Raw genomic sequence first — 23154 nt, forward strand, 5'->3', positions numbered from 1 at the left:
GCAACACGTTTTGTTTATGCTAACAGCAACACGGCCAACATGTCAGGCTAACAATCAACATATACCGAACCGAAAACCGTGAACCGAACCGTGGAGTTTGTGAACCGTTCCACCCCTACTAGTTTACAGTGGGCAGTATGTGGAGTAATGAGGCGTGCTAAAGGACCAACACGCCTCCCTGGCTCGGCGCTGTGCCTCCTTGGTTCATATCCAGTCTGACGCTCACTGAGAGACAACATGTAATTCCTACTGATGTTGGCCAGAAAATCAATAACACTTAAATGGGTTAGTAGTGATGCCCTTTCAATCCAGCTATGGAAAAACTTACTTTCTGAATTCATTCTATGAGAAAGATGAAGATACTGTCTGAATGGGAAATTCTACGCTTTTAAAAAAAAGATAGGAATGTACTCTAAAATACTTCCAACTTTCAAAATTAAAAGACCAGTAATGTGAATCCCAATGATGTAAATGTTGAAGTTTATGTATATATTGGTTATTTTTCCTCAAATGTTTGCTGTAATTTATGCACATGCCTTTGGTTTTGTTTTCTGTATTAGTGCTGTCTATGTTTGTCCTGTTGTTTCTTTTTTTATTCTTCCTTTTTCTTTCTTTGTATAAATGATCAAAATACCTAATAAACACAATATTAAAAAAAAACATATTTTATTAATACATTCTGAGTTGCTAAAACAGTTCAGGGAAATTCAGGAACACATGAATAATAATAATAATAATAATAATATCCATCCAGGGTGGATCTGCTAATGACATTTCTATTCATCCCAGTTTATTTCTATGCGTCCGATTCCATCAGATCATCCAGACTGAACACCAGCTGATAGCAGCAATCGCTCACACTGAGCATGCAACAAACCTCCAGCAGAACCAGAATCAGAACCAGAACCAGGATCAGTGTGAGAGGCTTTCTGCTGAGAACTGTTTGATTTACACAATTAAAGTCGAAACCATCGCCTTTCATGAATGGTTCCAGAACCGGTTCTGTTTTACCCTTTCTATATCCATCCATTCAGCATAGATCCTACTACATGGCTTTACATCTTATTTTGGCATTTGACCAATTAGATGAGCCCTTCAATGATAACTTGAAATAAAAATGTTAAGGAAGAAAAAGTAAAAAGCTAAGTGAAAAAGTTAAAAAGTAAACAGTTATTTTAGGTTTATGAACTATAAAATGTAAGTGCAGTATCAGCATTAAAGGAATAGTACACCCAAAACATGATTAGCCTTCATTTTCTACTCACCCCCATGCTAAACACTCTGGAGTACTTTTTTGATATCTCAAATGCATCTGGAGATCTGGGAGGCTTCTTGCTGTCTGCTGACATTCAAATAATGGAGGTCTATGGCGCCCGAGACAGAAAGGTCCATAAAAGTCCACAAAAACGTGTCAATATTCCTCCATACTGCTCGTCCAATGTATTCCAAGTGTCCTGAGTGGGTAGCATCCAGAATTTACTCGAAACGAAGTCATTTAGAATGTTTTTAGAGCATAAACAGTAGTGTATAGGATTTCCTGAAAGCGCGCGCCAGCGCGTTCAGGACGCTACGGAAGCCGGCAGACCAAACCAGACGAAAGTGCGCATTGCGTAAATTTTGCCTCTAAGTAGGACTGGGTAAAAACATTTATTTAATCGATTTTGAATCGATTCCTTTACATTTTTGCAGAATCGATGTCTAGGGAATGAGATTGATTATTTTTAAAGTGACGAGCGTGACGTTCACATTCAAATGAGCAGGAAAGACGCACTAAAGATGACTTCAAGCCAGACAGCTGCAAATATAGCCAACAGGTTGACTGAAGACATTAACAAATGGAGGCTGAGCAGCAAAAACCTTGTAGTTGTTACAGAAAATGCTGCAAATATGGTTTGTGTAGTGGAGATAAGGCAGCTCATGAATGTCTGCTGTGTCTCCACTGTGTCACGATTGCGGCTTCACTTTTTCACTTTTCACAAACAAGTTTGCACTTATGCAACAGTTTTGTGCACTTTGTGTTTAATGTGACAGGAAAAAGTAAAATACATGAGTATTCTGACACACAGTTGAACCATTTTCATTATTGTAAAAACAGATCAAATCAAAATCTTTCCCCTCAGCGTGTTTTTCATGAATTTCTTACAGAAGCACTTTTGTTATTTTTCTTAATATATTCGGGCAATACGGCGTTTCTTATTACATTTAAATCATTTTTGACATCAAAATATCCAGATTTCTTATTGTCCTGAATTCCAATATTGCTATTGGCTTGAAATTTAGATTTGACTGAATTCCCTATAAAGGGTTAACCTCGGTCTGCTCTGGGTTACAGCTCCCCCTGTGTCTGATCCTGGTACTGCAGCCTCCTCCTGGCTAACAGAGCCAGGCAGGTCGGGTCCTTTCAGGGCGGGTTAACACCGGTGATCGGGTCCAGATCAGTTGATGGGCTTATTAGCCAGTATATGTTTCTCTGGTGGTTCTGTTTCGGTTCACAGAACCTTCTTCTAATGAAGCAGAACCTGAGTTCTGGACTGGTAGAATCAGAGAGGAAATGACTCCAACTGGACCTTGATTCTGCTTTCTGCTGGATGGCACCCCATAATTAAACAGGAACTGGGTCAACATGCAGCTTTGTTCCTGTAGACCCGGTTCTAGAGGCCGGTTCTCTACTTCTCTACGTAAAAGAACAGTGTTCTGGTCTGGTTCCGGTCCATTCCTCGGGTCTATCAGCGGTCTCTGTCTGAATCAGACCAGAACATGTTGGCTCTGAGCTGCGGCGCCCATGATGACTCATTGCCCTGAGCGCCATCAGGCCAAGGAGAACCGGGATACATGGTTCTGCTGATCATCAGTCAGAGACTGGAGATGAGCAGCCTGGATTTGGACCGGTTCTGAGCTGTAGTGGGTTGAATCAGAACCATGGAAGGAGCTGGTCCACCTGGACTGAACCACTCAGTCTGGTTCTTTGACAACCAGAGCCGGACCTTAAAGACCAGAACCTGGAGCAGAACTGTTTCAGCAGAGGCCTCTGAGCGAGCCTTTCACCTGGTACCGACCAGCGGACCGGTCCGAAAGTCTTCTACTCACCGGAACCTTGAACGGAGACGAGTTGGGACTGTCTAGAGCGAGGTTCTTCTCTGAGCCCGGTCCGGAGATGCTCCTCCTCCTCGGAGAACGATCCGAAGATGCTTCTGCAGAGACAGAGAGCAAAGGTTCTGGTTAACAAACGGACCGGTTCATCCCTGCAGAGTCCACTTCTCCTGCTGGACAGAACCAGCAGGTGTTTGGACCAGGAAGGACTGAAAATGTCTTCATGTTTTCAAACAAAGCCAAGATTCTGGACCGGTTCTGTTCCTCCTCTGGACAGCATCTCTCCGCCTGAAGCTCAGGTTCTGGGTCCTGAGACCCGGTTCAGCATTAAGCCCGAGCCTGCAGCTCCAGAACCTTCTGGATTGGGTTTTCTCAAACGAACCGTCCAGAACCTTTAAACAGCCACTAACACCCAGAAGCTCAGTAGAACCAACACCTGGTACCACCAGGGAGAGCTGATGGAGGAACCAGATTGGATCAGATGTTCTGATGAATGAAGCCTGGTTTCCTGTCAGAACCCCAGGTCCGGTCCTTGGACCCGGTCTCAGTGTTTCTGGAAGCTCTTCAGGAGGTTAAATCAACCAGAACCTGAAATCCAAGCTGTGAGTTCTGTTGTTCCGGTCCAGTCCAGCACCTTGCCGGTCTATCCGGCTTAGAACCGGACCCACAGAGTAGTTCTTCAGGTTCTGGATGCTCTATCAGCCTGAAGCAGCTAAATCAGATCAAAAATCTACCATCAACAGAACCAGAACCAGAAAACGGTCGGTTCAGATCCGGTTCTGGCGGTCAGCACCAGGGACCGGCCCAGATGATGTTGTCATGCTGTGGACGCATGGAGCCCTGCGGCTCTGGGCCGTCGAAGCCGCAGTGAAGGCATCATGCAGCGGAGCAGATCGGGTTCCAGCTGCACGCCGCGGCGCGCTGCAGGGAAGCAAACTTTCATGCACACAGAAACCAGCGATGGGACGAGAGGGATGGGGGGGGGCACAGCGGTCCCAGACGCCGCCATCGCCGCTCATCGTCCCGGAGACAAAGTTCAGGCAGCATGCTACAGGAAGTGAGACGGCAGGGTCACATGACAGAAACATACCTCGATCGCAGCTGTTCCCCATCATCTGAGGAGAGGACACACACACACACACACACACACACACACACACACACACACGGTCAGACGGGATTGGCCGGAGCAGCCGCCGCCTGCCAGCCAATGGGGTTAAGCTGCAGACATCAGCTTCGTCCCGGTAACATCCTCCATCCTGCCTCTCCCTCCTCAGCGCCGCATCCTCCTCCTCCTCCTCCTCCTCCTCTCACTCAGCAGTAACTCTAACCCTCCAGGTTTTACCGCATTTATCCAATCAATCCTCCAGATTCACTGTCCTCCTCCTCCTCCTCCTGCTCCTCCTCTCTCCCTGCAGTCCTAACCTCGCTCTCTCCTCCTCCTTCCTCATCGCTCCCCTCTCAGGATAATTACCAAACAAGTTACCTCTCATCCACCAGAGGCTCCGACCTGCTGAGGAAACCAACAGGGACTTTTAAATAAACGGGGAACGAACGCGTTTAAAACACCGAGCAGAACTCCAGTGGTGGCCGTTCATCAACCGACCTGCTGACACCTGGAGAACCAAAACCTCTGGGGTTCAGAGCCACCAGCTGGCACTGACAGAACATTCATGTTTTAGATCAGTGGGGGTGCTCCCCCTAGAGGGGGCACAGTGTAACTGCAGGGGGTGGAAGAATTTATAACTAAATAAAATCATTTTTTAGAGGCACTACTTTTAAGAGATGTTATAGAAATGAGTAAAAAAAAGAAAAAAAGAAGCAGTTTAACCAGGAAACGATTGGTAACCATGGAGATGTTCAACAGGAAGCTGTCTGTGATTCACTGAGAGAGCGGGACTTCTAGCAAATAACAGGAAGGCTTTTAGGCTGCCCTGGAAGATGCCTGATTGGAAACCACTGCAGCCTTTTGGAACATCTGCTTTTACATTCTGCCAAGACGCTAACACTAGCTGCTGTAGATGCTAGCATAAAAGGCTAAAGCTTGGCATGCTTCGGTGGCACAGTGGTCAGCGCACATGACCCATGTACGGAGGCCTTAATGCTGATTTATACTCAGAAACCAGGTCATCTGCGTGTGTCGCAGAAAACACAGATAATAAAAAGTAAATAAATAAAATACTAAAGCTGGTTAAAATGGGAACTTTGTGGTCATTTTATCTGCGTTGAAAAACATGGCGACCATCAGAACCATCAGTGTGACACTGATAGCGGCTCCCAGCAGGAAGGACAGGAAACGCATCTCTGTTCTAATGAGATCAAAGTTCTTCAGGAGAATTAAAGGTCAAGGGTCAAACTTTTAACCAAAGCCAAACGGCCTAAATGGGCTGAAACATTCTGGTCGGTACCAGGGCCCCAACAGAATGAGGTTTTACCTGTTATTAACGGGTCCATCTGCTGCTTTTTTCTTTTTTAAGAGTCCAGAAGCTGATGAAGTGACAGAAACAGGCTGATGAGGTCATCATGTCTTCATGAACAGAACCATAGGAGGATCTTTTTTATCGTCTTATTAACTCCTCCCCCTCTGGCTGCTTACGAGCCAGCGATTGGACCGGGTTCTGGACTCTAGGCCCACAGAGACCATCTGACCTTCAAGACTGGGTCAGAGTCGCAGCAGGAACTGGGACAGACTGGAGCTCCAGTTTCTCTTTACCTGCTCTGTTTTTTTATTTGAGCGGATCAGACTGATTGGGTCTCTGGTGGTACCGCCTTCTCTCTCTGAGAATAAATCAGAACCAGAGAGAAGGAGGGAGCCACCGTTCAGATGGACAGAGGTCAGATCCACTCAGAACCAGAAGCATCACAGGAGTTCTGATAAAAACGGGCCCCAGATCCAGAGGCTGGCTGCAGCACAGCAGCAGGTGAAGCAAACATCAGCAGAACCTGTCATTACATCCCTGCTTGCTCTGCAGACCGCGGTCAGAAATAACTGACACGCCATCAGGTGGTTTTGGCTCGGAGCGTTTAGGAATGCGGCTCTGAAACCGTCCTGTTTTCCTGGGTCTGTTGGGTCTGCTTCACCAGATCTGCAGCTCAGAAAAACAGACAGAATCTGGATCACACTCTTCTATGTAAACCCAGACAGAATCTGGATCACACTCTTCTATGTAAACCCAGACAGAATCTGGATCACACGCTTCTATGTAAACCCAGACAGGATCTGGATCACACGCTTCTATGTAAACCCAGACAGAATCTGGATCACACGCTTCTATGTAAACCCAGACAGAATCTGGATCACACGCTTCTATGTAACCCAGACAGAATCTGGATCACAAGCTTCTATATAAACCCAGACAGAATCTGGATCACACGCTTTAATGTAAACCCAGACAGAATCTGGATCACACGCTTCTATGTAAACCCAGACAGAATCTGGATCACACGCTTCTATGTAAACCCAGACAGAATCTGGATCACACGCTTCTATGTAAACCCAGACAGAATCTGGATCACACGCTTCTATGTAACCCAGACAGAATCTGGATCACACGCTTTAATGTAAACCCAGACAGAATCTGGATCACAAGCTTCTATATAAACCCAGACAGAATCTGGATCACACGTTTTAATGTAAACCCAGACAGAATCTGGATCACACGCTTCTATGTAAACCCAGACAGAATCTGGATCACACGCTTCTATGTAAACCCAGACAGAATCTGGATCACACGCTTCTATGTAAACCCAGACAGAATCTGGATCACACGCTTCTACGTAAAACCAGACAGGATCTGAATCACACGCTTCTATGTAAACCCAGACAGAATCTGGATCACACGTTTTAATGTAAACCCAGACAGAATCTGGATCACACGCTTCTATGTAAACCCAGACAGGATCTGGATCACACGCTTCTATGTAAACCCAGACAGAATCTGGATCACACGCTTCTATGTAAACCCAGACAGAATCTGGATCACACGCTTCTATGTAAACCCAGACAGAATCTGGATCACACGCTTCTACGTAAAACCAGACAGGATCTGGATCACACGCTTTTATGTAAACCCAGACAGGATCTGGATCACACGCTTCTATGTAAACCCAGACAGGATCTGGATCACACGCTTTTATGTAAACCCAGACAGGATCTGGATCACACGCTTCTATGTAAACCCAGACAGGATCTGGATCACACGCTTCTCTGTAAACCCAGACAGGATCTGGATCACACGCTTCTCTGTAAACCCAGACAGGATCTGGATCACACGCTTCTATGTAAACCCAGACAGATCTGGATCACAGGCTTCTATGTAAACCCAGACAGAATCTGGATCACACGCTTCTATGTAAACCCAGACAGAATCTGGATCACACGCTTCTATGTAAACCCAGACAGAATCTGGATCACACGCTTCTATGTAACCCAGACAGAATCTGGATCACACGCTTCTATGTAAACCCAGACAGATCTGGATCACAGGCTTCTATGTAAACCCAGACAGGATCTGGTTCAAAACCAGACTCAGGTTCTGGAAAAACCTCAGGAATTTAAAGGTCAAATCAACATGGAGGATGAAAGCATCACTTCAGAGAAAAAGGCTTTAAATCAAACCTGTTCTAAGCAAACATCATTAAATATGAAAGATATCAACATCTGGAAACATCACTTCAGACCTGATCCTGTTTTAAATGTAGAAAATGGAAAAATAAAGTCCATTAAAGACAAATCAACCAAAATAGGTAATAATGCATCTAATCTACGAACCACCCGCTGACCATCTCCACCCGTCAGGAGAACACACCCGCTGACCACCTCCACCCGTCAGGAGAACACACCCGCTGACCACCTCCACCCGTCAGGAGAACACACCCGCTGACCACCTCCACCCGTCAGGAGAATACACCCGCTGACCACCTCCACCCGTCAGGAGAATACACCTGCTGACCGCCTCCACCCGTCAGGAGAACACACCCGCTGACCGCCTCCACCCGTCAGGAGAACACACCCGCTGACCGCCTCCACCCGTCAGGAGAACACACCCGCTGACTGCCTCCACCCGTCAGGAGAACACACCCGCTGACTGCCTCCACCCGTCAGGAGAACACACCCGCTGACCGCCTCCACCCGTCAGGAGAACAGACCTGCTGACCGCCTCCACCCGTCAGGAGAACAGACCTGCTGACCGCCTCCACCCGTCAGGAGAATACACCTGCTGACCGCCTCCACCCGTCAGGAGAACACACCCGCTGACCGCCTCCACCCGTCAGGAGAACACACCCGCTGACTGCCTCCACCCGTCAGGAGAACACACCCGCTGACTGCCTCCACCCGTCAGGAGAACACACCCGCTGACCGCCTCCACCCGTCAGGAGAACAGACCTGCTGACCGCCTCCACCCGTCAGGAGAACAGACCTGCTGACCGCCTCCACCCGTCAGGAGAATACACCTGCTGACCGCCTCCACCCGTCAGGAGAACAGACCTGCTGACCGCCTCCACCCGTCAGGAGAACAGACCTGCTGACCGCCTCCACCCGTCAGGAGAACAGACCTGCTGACCGCCTCCACCCGTCAGGAGAATACACCTGCTGACCGCCTCCACCCGTCAGGAGAATACACCTGCTGACCGCCTCCACCCGTCAGGAGAATACACCCGCTGACCATCTCCACCCGTCAGGAGAATACACCTGCTGACCGCCTCCACCCGTCAGGAGAATACACCCGCTGACCATCTCCACCCGTCAGGAGAACACACCCGCTGACCATCTCCACCTGTGAGCACCGCTCCTGCCTTCAGTTTCGGGTTTTTCGGTGACGGCGGACTGAAATCCCACCTGTTAACCCTTTGACCTGGCAGGTGGGCGGAGCTATGCCTCAAGCACAGAAAGGATGAATGAAAGGAATGATGTCAGCAGAGAGCAGCAGCAGGAATGCTGGGAATGTCTGAGATGGCTCTGTTTGTTGGCTGAGGATCACAGAGCGGAAACAGCTGCTGACAGAAACCTTTGTGTCTTTGGGTGGAGCTCAAACAACACGACTGCACCTTAGTCTGCACCTGAACGCCTCACACACAACTGCTCTCATTGTTCCAGGAGAGCTTTTCAGAGAGGCAGCACAGTAACGCTGTAGGTGGTGGATTAAAAACTCCTGATCCAGGGCTCCTCCCTGGGATCCAGAAGCTTCTGGGACCTCCTAAAGTCATCTGGATCAACAACACTTTTGGCTGCGCCTCTGAAACCTCTTTATGTCTCTGAAATTCAACTCATCAAGAAAAAAAATAGCAAAGGAAGAATGTGGATAAACTGACTGACGATTTAAAATAAGCTCAGTTAGCTAAAATGCTTTCAATGGATATAAATGATACAATTATCAAAAAAATGTATATATAAAAGATCAGCCAAGGCAAAAGATCTCTCTATTAATAGCATGTTAGCCTCAGCATGCTAATGCCAGCATTCAAACTGGAGAATCCCAGGTATTATTAGAATAGAAAATGTATTGTCCCACAATGGGAGAATCTTAATGCTAACATCGGTGTTAGCATACTAATCGTACAATACTATACAATTTATATATTTTTATTCCTTTTCTTTTCAGCTTCTTATTGTCATTACACTGTTGGGTTAAATGCAGAGATTGAATGGCAGTGGGCTGCCATTGTGCGGCGCCAGGGGAGCAGTGAAGGGTCTTTGCTCAGAGATCCACAGTGGCAGTCTGTGGGAGTGGGACTCGTACTCAGAACCTCAGGATTCCAAGCTCTATGCCCTAACCACTAGGCCTCCCCTATGAAGACTGGTTTTCCTTTTGGATTTACTTAAGCTATCACATCATGTGATGGCTGGGATTCGAACCCAGGTCAACTGCTTAGAAGGCAGCTATGCTCACTTGGCTTCTCTAAATCCTCCTCAGCAGTGAGTGTGTGCGTGAATGGTTGTTTGTCTCTGTGTCGCCCTGCGATGGCATGGAGACCTGTCCAGGGTGGACCCCGCCTCTCGCCATTAGACAGCTAACTCCAGCAGAGATAAGGGTGATGGAAAATGGATGGACGGGCGGCTTCAGCATATCCAAGGAGTTTACTTAATGGAAAATTGAAATATCTACATGACTGCCATTATTGTGTTTCTATCAGCTTTTTCTAAAGATTTAGAAACTAAATATTTGACTCCATGTTTTATCATCCCTGCTGTGTTTCTGGTGAACGTTAGTGAACCTTCTACTTCTTCCTGGATCCTCCAGAGGTTGATGTTGCTCAGCAAACAGCAGCTCAGCAAGCCTTTCTTTCTCTCTGACTGGTTCTTCCCTGAAGGTCTCACAGAGCTCAGCTTTCACAACAATTATTCAAAGAATGTCTTTAGACTGAAAGAAGCCGCTCTGCTGCTGCCTCTGCAGACATTCCTCTCAACTTATTAACAAAGCTGTTTGGGCTGCAGCTCTGACATCCACAACGTTAAGCTGCAGCATCACAGGGCGAAACAAAGGTCAACAGAACAGTAGCTGAGTGCAGGGAGCTGTGGACACAGCAGACTGGTCTCACATCAGTTTAAACCAGCTGTAGCTGCCGTCAGCTGCTCTGAAATCTGCCCTGAAGGCAGCACTCAGGGTTTCCCTCTGAACTGACCTGAGATCAGCTCAGATAGCACACACCTTGCTGAAGATGACATCATGAAAGCCCTCTGTACGGCCACTGTGATTGGCCGACAGGTGAGCGGTGCTCAGGTAAACAATCATTCAGGTTCTTCACACATGAAACCAGATGAAGAGATGTCAGCTGTTTCTGGCTGTTTCAGCCTCATGAAACTCTGACTCAACGCCAAAGCAGTGGAGGGGGGGGCGATCCTGCGACTCAGAACTAAAATCTGTCACTATTTGGATTCTTTTTGTTAAATATAGTAAAATAAATCAGTTTCTCCTGATAAAATGTCAAAGTTAAATTCTTTTTGTAAAGCAGAAGTGAACTGGGATCTTTTTTTAAACTGTTTATCATTCAGATTATTTACTAAACAGAAAATAAAGCCTAATAAGCGGGACGCTCATAACAATAAAATTCCCTTCTGGAGCTCAGATAATCTATAAGAGCAATAAAATCAGGTCAAAATAAAACCTGAGTTTAATCAGGAACATCAACAGCAGATAACAGGAGAGAAATCAGAATTAGAGCGAGATAAACACAGAATCCAAACAGTAGAAAAATCTGAAAATCATAAAGACAACGCCAGGAATTAAATAAGAATCGCTCAAGGATAAAAACCAGGAGAACAAATGACACAATACTGACATAATGCAGCAGGAAACTGGAATAAATAAGAGAACTGGGCAAAATTCACAATAAAATCAGGATAAAACTGAGATTAAAGACAGAATAAAGGTCAGATTAAATTGAAATAAAACCAGGATAAAATAGGAACACATTGGAAATAAGCTTGGATTTAAAAAAAAACTGACATAAATCTAGATTAAAGCCAAAAGAAAACAGGAAGGAAGGGAAGGAGGAGGATAAAAGGAATAAAAATCTGTGGAAAAAATTTTCTTTTTCTTGCATCAGGGTCACATATTTGTAGAAAAGTAAAACTAGAGCAGAAATGATGAAAGAGCAGATCTAGATCATCCCATCATCAGATGAACAGGAGTACAGATTAAAGCAGGAGGGATGGATTAGGCCGAACTTAGTCCAGAATCAGAACCCAGAATAAAGGAGGATCGGTTCTGTTCCCTACTGGTTTGGTTCTCTCTATTCCTGGTTCTACTGGTAGAACTGGGAAACTTTAACTTAAGCAACAAACCAGAACCAGTCAGATTAAATCAGGTTCGGTTCTGACCGGGATTAGCGGCTCCATAACTAAATAAATCCTGGCCGGTACCGGTTAAGCTCGGCGGGTAGCAGCAGCAGGTTCCTGCACCGGACACCAAACTACTTCAGCGGGGCTTTAACCAGCGGAGCGACCGCAGCAAACAGCCGGGAGCCGGCCACCGAGGCTAGCCGAGCACCGGGCGCTAAAGGCTGGGTAAGGAGCAGCGGAGAGGACGGGACTCACCGAGGAGGTCCATCAGAACCGAGGTCCGGACATGTCCCGGGCCGGAGCCACATTCATTCCGCCCGACACACTCAAACAACTCAGAGGAACACGGACTTCCGCCCAGGCCTTCAGAATAAGAGCCTAATACGCTAAAGACATTATAAGCATCCGGCGCGGTGAGCCTTCACAATAAGAGCCTGGCAAACTGGACCTTCACAATAAGAGCCCGGCAGACTTTTCAGATTTATTTATTCATTTAATTTATATTGATAGAAAGTTATTTAAAATCCCTGTTCAGGATTCTTAAGGTTTAAGTCATATTTAGTTGGTTTGATGATTTTATTATATTATTTTAATGAATGAATCCATCCATCAGAGTATAATGACATATACCTGAGCGCAGAATTTAGTCGGCTTCATCATTAGTACCTGATCTATGAAGGTCGGATCAGTTCTGCTGCAGCTTCTACAGTTAAAGCTCTTTTAAATCTCTGAGATTATTTCAACAATTAAACTTTCTGTTTACCAGGATGACACTATAAGATTTCTAGACTTCGTAAAGCAGTTCTGCTGTGAAACCGGTTCTGACTCTGTGTGTTGCAGAGGTTTTTCCTTCATGGTGGAGATTTTTCCATGGAGCCGGTTTGACCTTCAGGACTCCTGGAACATCTAGAAAGAACAGCTGAGGTTGCTATGGTTGCCTGGGGAACCCTGGGAGCCATCACTGTTTCCTCCTCAGGTTCTAACGTAAACATCCTGGGTCCCTGAGGAACCAGAACCAGCTAAACCCAGAGCAGAAACATGCAGGCTGGACTGACTGCATGTTAGAATCCTTCCTCTGAGCTGTGGTTACAGAGGTGACGAAGACGAGGAGGAGGAAGGGCCATTGTGGTGGGACACTCAGACGCTGTAATTAGACCGAGAACCAAAATTACACCTGAGCTGCTGCTGGGAGCGGAGGAGGAGGAAGGTTTGGACAGCTGGTCCGACTCACAGTCTGATCAGAACTTATGTTTACATTCAGTCTAAACGCTTTAATCCAGTTTATAGCAAACATCCAAACTGTCAGATGTAGTAATTAAACCCGTGAAACCAGTGAAAAGATTTTATCTGCAAACCATTTAGCCCAGTTCAACCCAGCATCAAAGCACAACCCATTCAGAGCAAAACCAGTAAGACCTAAAAACAGCCCAGTTAGTAGAACCAGCAGGAATCAGATCATCAGATCAGGAAACCAGTGACGCCTACGTCCAGCTGGCGTGTTAAAACCAGTATTAAACCAGTTTAAACACAACAATGAACCTGAAGTTCATCCAGCAGGAACATCTTCCATGAATCCACGTCTGAAGCTGTAGTGAAACCACAGAGCCTCCCAGTAAAACCACAGGTCCCACCAGCTTTAATCCCAGCACACCCAGTATAACACACTGTTCAAGCAGTTTAAACCCTGGTTAAATGTAAACCCAGGGTGAAACCCCCACCTACACCAGTATAAACCCAGTATAACAACACCGGCCCAAACCAAAACCCAGTGAAACCATTCTGAACTGGTGTAATGAACCAGTTCAGACCCAGTTTAAACTGGTTGTTAGAGGCTTGTTTGCTAATTATAAATACCCCCCCTTTCAGGGGTGAATTAAAGAGGCGGAGTCAGCACTGAAAGCAGTCAATCAATGACCCCATCAGTGAGTCAGACCCCCCATAAGGCTCCCAGTGTTCCCAGTTAAACCAGGTCAGGACCCCTGCAGCTGTGAGTGGGAATCCCCTCAGCCCAGGCGTCCCACAGGCTGGCGGCAGGGTCAGAGGGACGGACACTAGGAGCTTTGTTCTCCACATTCCTCCACACAACCTGAAACACAAAGCTGCTACACTACAGGCTGCCCCTGAACGCACCATCATGGAGGAAAAACCTCCACAGACTGCCCCTGAACGCACCATCATGGAGGGAAAACCTCCACAGGCTGCCCCTGAACGCACCATCATGGGGGGAAAACCTCCACCAGGACCTGACTCACAGACTGCCCCTAAACGCACCATCATGGAGGGAAAACCTCCATCGGGACCTGACTCACAGACTGCCCCTGAACGCATCGCCACGGAGGGAAAACCTCCAATCGGACCTGAAAGGAACGTCACAATGAGAAAAGCTGTACCTGGACCGGAACCTCAGACTGCCCCTGAACACACCTTCATGGAGGGAAAACCTTCACAGGCTGCCCCTGAACACACCATCATGACTGACCACAGCATGCCCCTGAACACATCGTCATGGAGGTAAAACCTCCACCGGGACCTGACTCACAGACTGCCCCTGAACGCACCGTCATGGAGGGAAAACCTCCACCGGGACCTGACTCACAGACTGCCCCTGAACGCACCATCATGGAGGGAAAACCTCCACAGGCTGCCCCTGAACGCACCATCATGGAGGGAAAACCTCCACAAGCTGCCCCTGAACGCACCATCGTGGAGGGAAAACCTCAACCGGGACCTGACTCACAGACTGCCCCTGAACGCACCATCATGGAGGGAAAACCTCCACAGGCTGTCCCTGAACGCACCATCATGGAGGGAAAACCTCCACAGGCTGTCCCTGAACGCACCATCATGGAGGGAAAACCTCAACCGGGACCTGACTCACAGACTGCCCCTGAACGCACCATCATGGATGGAAAACCTCCACAGGCTGCCCCTGAACGCATCGCCACGGAGGGAAAACCTCCAATCGGACCTGAAAGGAACGTCACAATGAGAAAAGCTGTACCTGGACCGGAACCTCAGACTGCCCCTGAACACACCTTCATGGAGGGAAAACCTTCACAGGCTGCCCCTGAACACACCATCATGACTGACCACAGCATGCCCCTGAACACATCGTCATGGAGGTAAAACCTCCACCGGGACCTGACTCACAGACTGCCCCTGAACGCACCGTCATGGAGGGAAAACCTCCACAGGCTGCCCCTGAACGCACCGTCATGGAGGGAAAACCATAGATATCCATAATAAAGGCTAGATGTCTTACGGCGGAGTCTCAAACGGCATCACCGGCGGCCATCTTGCCTCAGGCAGGCTTTCTGTTGTGCTCTGTGGTACCTAATGTAAGGTGAGTGATCAGCACGAACACAAATACTCTTATCTCACTGAATTCTTGACGGATTTACAAACAGTTTGGTTTCTTACAAACATTATGAACGTGGCTATTATTCTTGATGCTTGAACATGTCGAAATTGCAGATTTTCTTGTCGAAAAATGACTTAATCGCGCAGCATAGTTGTGCATCATGGCTACTTGCGCAAGTTATCAAGGCTGAGATTATTAGTCAATTATATAGGTTTTACTGACACCAATAACAATTGTATGACAATTAATCTTTGGTGTAAATTACAATATTTGTGGATGTGGTTGTAGTTATTAGTTGGCTAATAACAATAATCTGAGTGTTGTTGTATTTTCATTATTAGCCTAACGTTAGCTGGCTAATAACAAGAAGCTGCAAAGTGAGACCTAACGTTAGTAAGTTAGCAGCTAACGTTACAGTTTAGCTAGCTGCTAACGTTAACAAGCAACTTTACATCAGTGGAAGAGGCAGAATTGAACATGATTTCCAATCGATTTGGTCTGTCAACACATCTTACATTATGTTACAGGAATTTGCTGGGTTTATTAAAAGGAAGATGCCAGACTTTTGCTATGACATAATAGTATTACAAGATTGTTGTTGACTCAAAGCTTTTATAAGTTTGTATTAGTTTCATTTGGACAACTTAAAGATGGCCAAACATTTTCAACTTTCCAGCTCATCTTCAAAGGGCATGTGTATCATTGAAATTTAATCACATATTGATATACCAATCTTATACACTGTGAATTGTTGTTGGTCACTTTTGTTTTTGTTTCTGCAGGTTATATAATGTGTAAGCAGGAGGAGAAGATCTTCCATCCCCGTTTGCTGACATTCCTGTGCTGGTACATGACCACAGCTACCTTCCTGTCCGCTTTGATGGCCTTGTGGACAACGCTCTCTTGTACATTACACAGAAGCTCAATAAAACCGTCCTTTTCAAAGGGCATTAGCCAAGCTATGTTTTTTGGGTCATTTTTTAAATCTCTGTCTTCCATGTGTATACCATCACAGTAGTGTAGGTGGGGATTTCAACATGCTACATCTATATATACTTGTGAAGGGGACTATTGTACCAATTTTAATAGCAAATAAATGTCACTTTTATAATGGTTTAAAAATAGGAACTTTTGTGTAATTACCCCTGATATATAATCCGAATAGTCTACATGAAACTTCAAAGTGTTACTTTTAATTTGAAACCTGGATTATGCTGCTACACCAAGAGGTTGCCACACAATAAGCCTTTTCTGTCAGTATTCCATATTTTATTATAACAATAATATTCATATTATAAAAGTATGTATGTAAATATAAATAAATTAGGACTGTGAAATAATTAATCACACCCAAATAAAAGTGTTTATTTATATATATATTTATATATACATACATATTTATATATATATATATATACACATATTTATATAGGTATCTATATCTATATAGATATCTATAGATATATCTATATATCATGTTGCCATTCAGTACACTGAGTTTTATTAGCATATATTGATTTAACATAAATACCTTGTGCATGTGTATATTTATTGCACCTGTATGTTCTATTCAATGTTCTTTTCATATGAAATACCATGGTTATAATTATTCATAAGTGTGCAGTTTCATAACTACATGTCTGACTTTTGTTTAACAAACCAAACAATTAGACAATTCAGGAAGTTATGGTTATTTCAGTACATGCGCCTTTAAAACACAATGTTACGAATGAGCGAGCTGCCTGTAGCAAGATGGCCGCCACGTGCGGACGTCGACCCCCATTGGCCAGCAGCGCGGACGAGACATCTAGCCTTTATTATGGATATCTATGGGGAAAACCTCCACCGGGACCTGACTCACAGACTGCCCCTGAACGTACCATCATGGAGGGAAAACTTCCACAGGCTGCCCCTGAACGCACCATCATGGAGGGAAAACCTCCACAGGCTGCCCCTGAACGCACCATCATGGAGGGAAAACCTCAACCGGGACCTGACTCACAGACTGCCCCTGAACGCACCATCATGGAGGGAAAACCTCCACAGGCTGTCCCTGAACGCACCATCATGGAGGGAAAACCTCAACCGGGACCTGACTCACAGACTGCCCCTGAACGCACCATCATGGATGGAAAACCTCCACAGGCTGCCCCTGAACGCACCATCATGGAGGGAAAACCTCCACCGGGACCTGACTCACAGACTGCCCCTGAACGCACCATCATGGAGGGAAAACCTCCACAGGCTTCCCCTGAACGCACCATTATGGAGGGAAAACCTCAACCGGGACCTGACTCACAGACTGCCCCTGAACGCACCATCATGGAGGGAAAACCTCAACCGGGACCTGACTCACAGACTGCCCCTGAACGCACCATCATGGATGGAAAACCTCCACAGGCAGCCCCTGAACGCACCATCATGGATGGAAAACCTCCACAGGCTGCCCCTGAACACACCGTCATGGAGGGAAAACCTCCATCGGGACCTGACTCACAGACTGCCCCTGAACGCATCGCCACGGAGGGAAAACCTCCAATCGGACCTGAAAGGAACGTCACAATGAGAAAAGCTGTACCTGGACCGGAACCTCAGACTGCCCCTGAACACACCTTCATGGAGGGAAAACCTTCACAGGCTGCCCCTGAACACACCATCATGACTGACCACAGCATGCCCCTGAACACATCGTCATGGAGGTAAAACCTCCACCGGGACCTGACTCACAGACTGCCCCTGAACGCACCATCATGGAGGGAAAACCTCCACAGGCTGCCCCTGAACGCACCATCATGGAGGGAAAACCTCCATAGGCTGCCCCTGAACGCACCATCATGGAGGGAAAACCTCCACCGGGACCTGACTCACAGACTGCCCCTGAACGCATCATCATGGAGGGAATACCTCCACAGGCTGCCCCTGAACGCACCGTCATGGAGGGAAAACTTCCACAGGCTGCCCCTGAACGCACCATCATGGAGGGGAAACCTCCACAGGCTGCCCCTGAACGCACCATCATGGAGGGAAAACCTCAACCGGGACCTGACTCACAGACTGCCCCTGAACGCACCATCATGGAGGGAAAACCTCCACAGGCTGTCCCTGAACGCACCATCATGGAGGGAAAACCTCAACCGGGACCTGACTCACAGACTGCCCCTGAACGCACCATCATGGATGGAAAACCTCCACAGGCTGCCCCTGAACACACCGTCATGGAGGGAAAACCTCCACCGGGACATGACTCACAGACTGCCCCTGAACGCACCATCATGGAGGGAAAACCTCCACAGGCTGCCCCTGAACGCACCATCATGGAGGGAAAACCTCCACCGGGACCTGACTCACAGACTGCCCCTGAACGCACCATCATGGAGGGAAAACCTCCACAGGCTTCCCCTGAACGCACCATTATGGAGGGAAAACCTCAACCGGGACCTGACTCACAGACTGCCCCTGAACGCACCATCATGGAGGGAAAACCTCAACCGGGACCTGACTCACAGACTGCCCCTGAACGCACCATCATGGATGGAAAACCTCCACAGGCAGCCCCTGAACGCACCATCATGGATGGAAAACCTCCACAGGCTGCCCCTGAACACACCGTCATGGAGGGAAAACCTCCATCGGGACCTGACTCACAGACTGCCCCTGAACGCATCGCCACGGAGGGAAAACCTCCAATCGGACCTGAAAGGAACGTCACAATGAGAAAAGCTGTACCTGGACCGGAACCTCAGACTGCCCCTGAACACACCTTCATGGAGGGAAAACCTTCACAGGCTGCCCCTGAACACACCATCATGACTGACCACAGCATGCCCCTGAACACATCGTCATGGAGGTAAAACCTCCACCGGGACCTGACTCACAGACTGCCCCTGAACGCACCATCATGGAGGGAAAACCTCCACAGGCTGCCCCTGAACGCACCATCATGGAGGGAAAACCTCCATAGGCTGCCCCTGAACGCACCATCATGGAGGGAAAACCTCCACCGGGACCTGACTCACAGACTGCCCCTGAACGCATCATCATGGAGGGAATACCTCCACAGGCTGCCCCTGAACGCACCGTCATGGAGGGAAAACTTCCACAGGCTGCCCCTGAACGCACCATCATGGAGGGGAAACCTCCACAGGCTGCCCCTGAACGCACCATCATGGAGGGAAAACCTCAACCGGGACCTGACTCACAGACTGCCCCTGAACGCACCATCATGGAGGGAAAACCTCCACAGGCTGCCCCTGAACGCACCATCATGGATGGAAAACCTCCATCGGGACCTGACTCACAGACTGCCCCTGAACGCATCGCCACGGAGGGAAAACCTCCAATCGGACCTGACTCACAGACTGCCCCTGAACGCATCATCATGGAGGGAAAACCTCCACAGGCTGCCCCTGAACGCACCGTCATGGAAGGAAAACTTCCACAGGCTGCCCCTGAACGCACCATCATGGAGGGAAAACCTCCACAGGCTGCCCCTGAACGCACCATCATGGAGGGAAAACCTCAACCGGGACCTGACTCACAGACTGCCCCTGAACGCACCATCATGGAGGGAAAACCTCAACCGGGACCTGACTCACAGACTGCCCCTGAACGCACCATCATGGAGGGAAAACCTCCACAGGCTGCCCCTGAACGCACCATCATGGATGGAAAACCTCCATCGGGACCTGACTCACAGACTGCCCCTGAACGCATCGCCACGGAGGGAAAACCTCCAATCGGACCTGACTCACAGACTGCCCCTGAACGCATCATCATGGAGGGAAAACCTCCACAGGCTGCCCCTGAACGCACCGTCATGGAAGGAAAACTTCCACAGGCTGCCCCTGAACGCACCATCATGGAGGGAAAACCTCCACAGGCTGCCCCTGAACGCACCATCATGGAGGGAAAACCTCAACCGGGACCTGACTCACAGACTGCCCCTGAACGCACCATCATGGAGGGAAAACCTCAACCGGGACCTGACTCACAGACTGCCCCTGAACGCACCATCATGGAGGGAAAACCTCCACAGGCTGCCCCTGAACGCACCATCATGGATGGAAAACCTCCACAGGCTGCCCCTGAACACACCGTCATGGAGGGAAAACCTCCATCGGGACCTGACTCACAGACTGCCCCTGAACGCATCGCCACGGAGGGAAAACCTCCAATCTGACCTGAAAGGAACGTCACAATGAGAAAAGCTGTACCTGGACCGGAACCTCAGACTGCCCCTGAACACACCTTCATGGAGGGAAAACCTTCACAGGCTGCCCCTGAACACACCATCATGACTGACCACAGCATGCCCCTGAACACATCGTCATGGAGGTAAAACCTCCACCGGGACCTGACTCACAGACTGCCCCTGAACGCACCATCATGGAGGGAAAACCTCCACAGGCTGCCCCTGAACGCACCGTCATGGAGGGAAAACCTCCACCGGGACCTGACTCACAGACTGCCCCTGAACGCACCATCATGGAGGGAAAACCTCCACAGGCTGCCCCTGAACGCACCATCATGGAGGGAAAACCTCCACAGCATGCCCCTGAACGCACCATCATGGAGGGATAACCTCCACCGGGACATGACTCACAGACTGCCCCTGAATGCACCATCATGGAGGGAAAACCTCCACAGGCTGCCCCTGAACGCACCATCATGGAGGGAAAACCTCCACAGGCTGCCCCTGAACACACCGTCATGGAGGGAAAACCTCCATCGGGACCTGACTCACAGACTGCCCCTGAACGCATCGCCACGGAGGGAAAACCTCCAATCGGACCTGAAAGGAACGTCACAATGAGAAAAGCTGTACCTGGACCGGAACCTCAGACTGCCCCTGAACGCACCATCATGGAGGGAAAACCTTCACAGGCTGCCCCTAAACACACCATCATGACTGACCACAGCATGCCCCTGAACACACCGTCATGGAGGGAAAACCTCCACCGGGAACTGACTCACAGACTGCCCCTGAACGCACCATCATGGAGGGAAAACCTCCACAGGCTGCCCCTGAACGCACCGTCATGAAGGGAAAACCTTCACAGGCTGCCCCTGAATGCACCGTCATGAAGGGAAAACCTTCACAGGCTGCACCTGAATGCACCTTCATGAAGGGAAAACCTTCACAGGCTGCCCCTGAATGCACCGTCATGAAGGGAAAACCTTCACAGGCTGCACCTGAATGCACCTGAATGAAGGGAAAACCTTCACAGGCTGCCCCTGAATGCACCGTCATGAAGGGAAAACCTTCACAGGCTGCACCTGAATGCACCTGAATGAAGGGAAAACCTTCACAGGCTGCACCTGAATGCACCTGAATGAAGGGAAAACCTTCAATTGCCCCTGAACGGAACGTCACAGTGAGAAAACCTCTACCTGGACCTGAATTGAACACAGACTGCCCCTGAACGCACCATCATGGAGGCAAAACCTTCACAGGCTGCCCCTGAACACATCGTCATGGAGGGTAATCTTCCTCCTTGAGCATTTAAAGCCAAACTAAAGCTCGGCGTACACCTTTCGATCGTTGCACACATCTGCTGCACACTGTATGACTAAACGCAGGGTTTAGTTTTACAGTGTTAGCAGCAGCTCACGATTTATGTTCAGCTCGAGGCTCTAATGCGATCTACCTGCTCAGACTGTACGACTAAAAACATCGTCAAACTGCTCTGTAGCTCTCTATCCTGAAGCCAAACAAATAGAACGGGGATATTAAGCTCAAAATTGTGCAATTTTGTGCGGAGGGTTCAGAAAAAAAGGGCGACAACGTATTTGGAAAAAGGACATGGCTGAGCAGGCGTGGCTGCTGCTGTCCATCAGTTTTGCAGACAGAGCTGCATTTCACTCATTGCCTCCATGCCAGGCTGCTGTGTTTACATCTGAGAGGAGGAAGTCGCCCTGAGCTGGTCGTGAGAGGCTGATCGGCCTTCATACCCCCTGTACACCACACGATTCACGATCAGGCTGAAAGTCGGCCTGATCAAAAGATTCTCGCACGACTGGAAAGTCGCCCCAAAGATCGCACCGTTTAGGCCGGGCTTAACTAAGCTCTAAATACTGTTAATTTAAAGCTGGTGAAGATTTTTCTGCTGATTCTTCAAATAAAACCAGAAAAGATTCATTTATCAGTTTTCCAACAGGAAGGAGTTTATATCACAGAAGTAGAAAGATCAGTACCAGCTTTAAACTGGAGCGGTTCTGGTTCTACATCTGGTACGACTTGAACAGAACCTCTGGTTCAGAACATCCCAGAACTTCTTCCCTGTTTAGGAGCAGCGTTTTGTTTCATGACGATTCACTATGAAAAGTTGCTGAATAACGTAGGACCTAAATGCTGCCTCACTGGTTACCATGGTGACAGCAGGGAGGCGTCCAGGAGGCTGTGAGGACTGGAGGTCAGAACCAAACACACCTTAGTTCTCTCCAGGTCCAGTTCTTCCAGGGTCCCTCTGATTGGACAGAGGGAGCCCCTCCACATGTGGAGGTCAGAATCAGAACCAAGGATTCACCGCTGTTTATTTATCAGTACCCAGATGTTCCCACACCACCATCACCGTGAGGGACGACCGTGGTTCTACAGGACCAGGTGGATCAGAACCTTTAATGGTGGATCAGATTCTGCCAGAAGGTTTCAGAACCTGAGAAGCAGCTGGATCTCCTCCTCCTCCTCTGATCCTCTGTTTGGTCACACCCTCAGTAATCCAGTTAAACCACAGCTCCCCGTTACCACGGAAACCCCAGCTCTGTGCCTTACCCAGCACGGTGGCGCCCTCCGGCTGGAACTCGGGAAACTGTCCCTCTGAGGGCACGCTGACGGTCCGGCGGAGGCTCCGGGCCCTGGTGGGTTCTGTGGGGGCCTCCTGAGGCTCGCCTGCAGCCTGTCGGGGGAGAATGGGGGGGAGGT

At 48.4% G+C, this 23154-nt stretch overlaps 1 protein-coding gene across 9 annotated transcripts in view; it reads right to left on the bottom strand.

The window, feature by feature from the left end:
* rasal2 (RAS protein activator like 2) overlaps positions 1 to 23154 on the bottom strand; it is a 69029-nt gene that overhangs the window by 22988 nt on the left and 22887 nt on the right. For 6 of the 9 annotated variants that reach the window (XM_038269998.1, XM_038269994.1, XM_038269996.1 and 3 more), the window contains exons 3-4: positions 23005 to 23128; positions 3088 to 3191 (exon numbers count right to left, since the gene is read on the bottom strand). In XM_038269998.1, coding sequence (XP_038125926.1) covers positions 3088 to 3191; positions 23005 to 23128 — 228 coding nt within the window. Of the gene's footprint in view, positions 1 to 3087; positions 3192 to 4180; positions 4206 to 12127; positions 12242 to 23004; positions 23129 to 23154 lie in introns of those variants that run through there. The other 3 variants (XM_038269999.1, XM_038270000.1, XM_038270001.1) reach the window with 3 other exon arrangements.

Source organism: Cyprinodon tularosa, unplaced genomic scaffold, assembly GCF_016077235.1.
Source record: "Cyprinodon tularosa strain WSP-4 unplaced genomic scaffold, ASM1607723v1 ctg749, whole genome shotgun sequence".
In the NCBI taxonomy this organism is placed as follows: domain Eukaryota; kingdom Metazoa; phylum Chordata; class Actinopteri; order Cyprinodontiformes; family Cyprinodontidae; genus Cyprinodon; species Cyprinodon tularosa.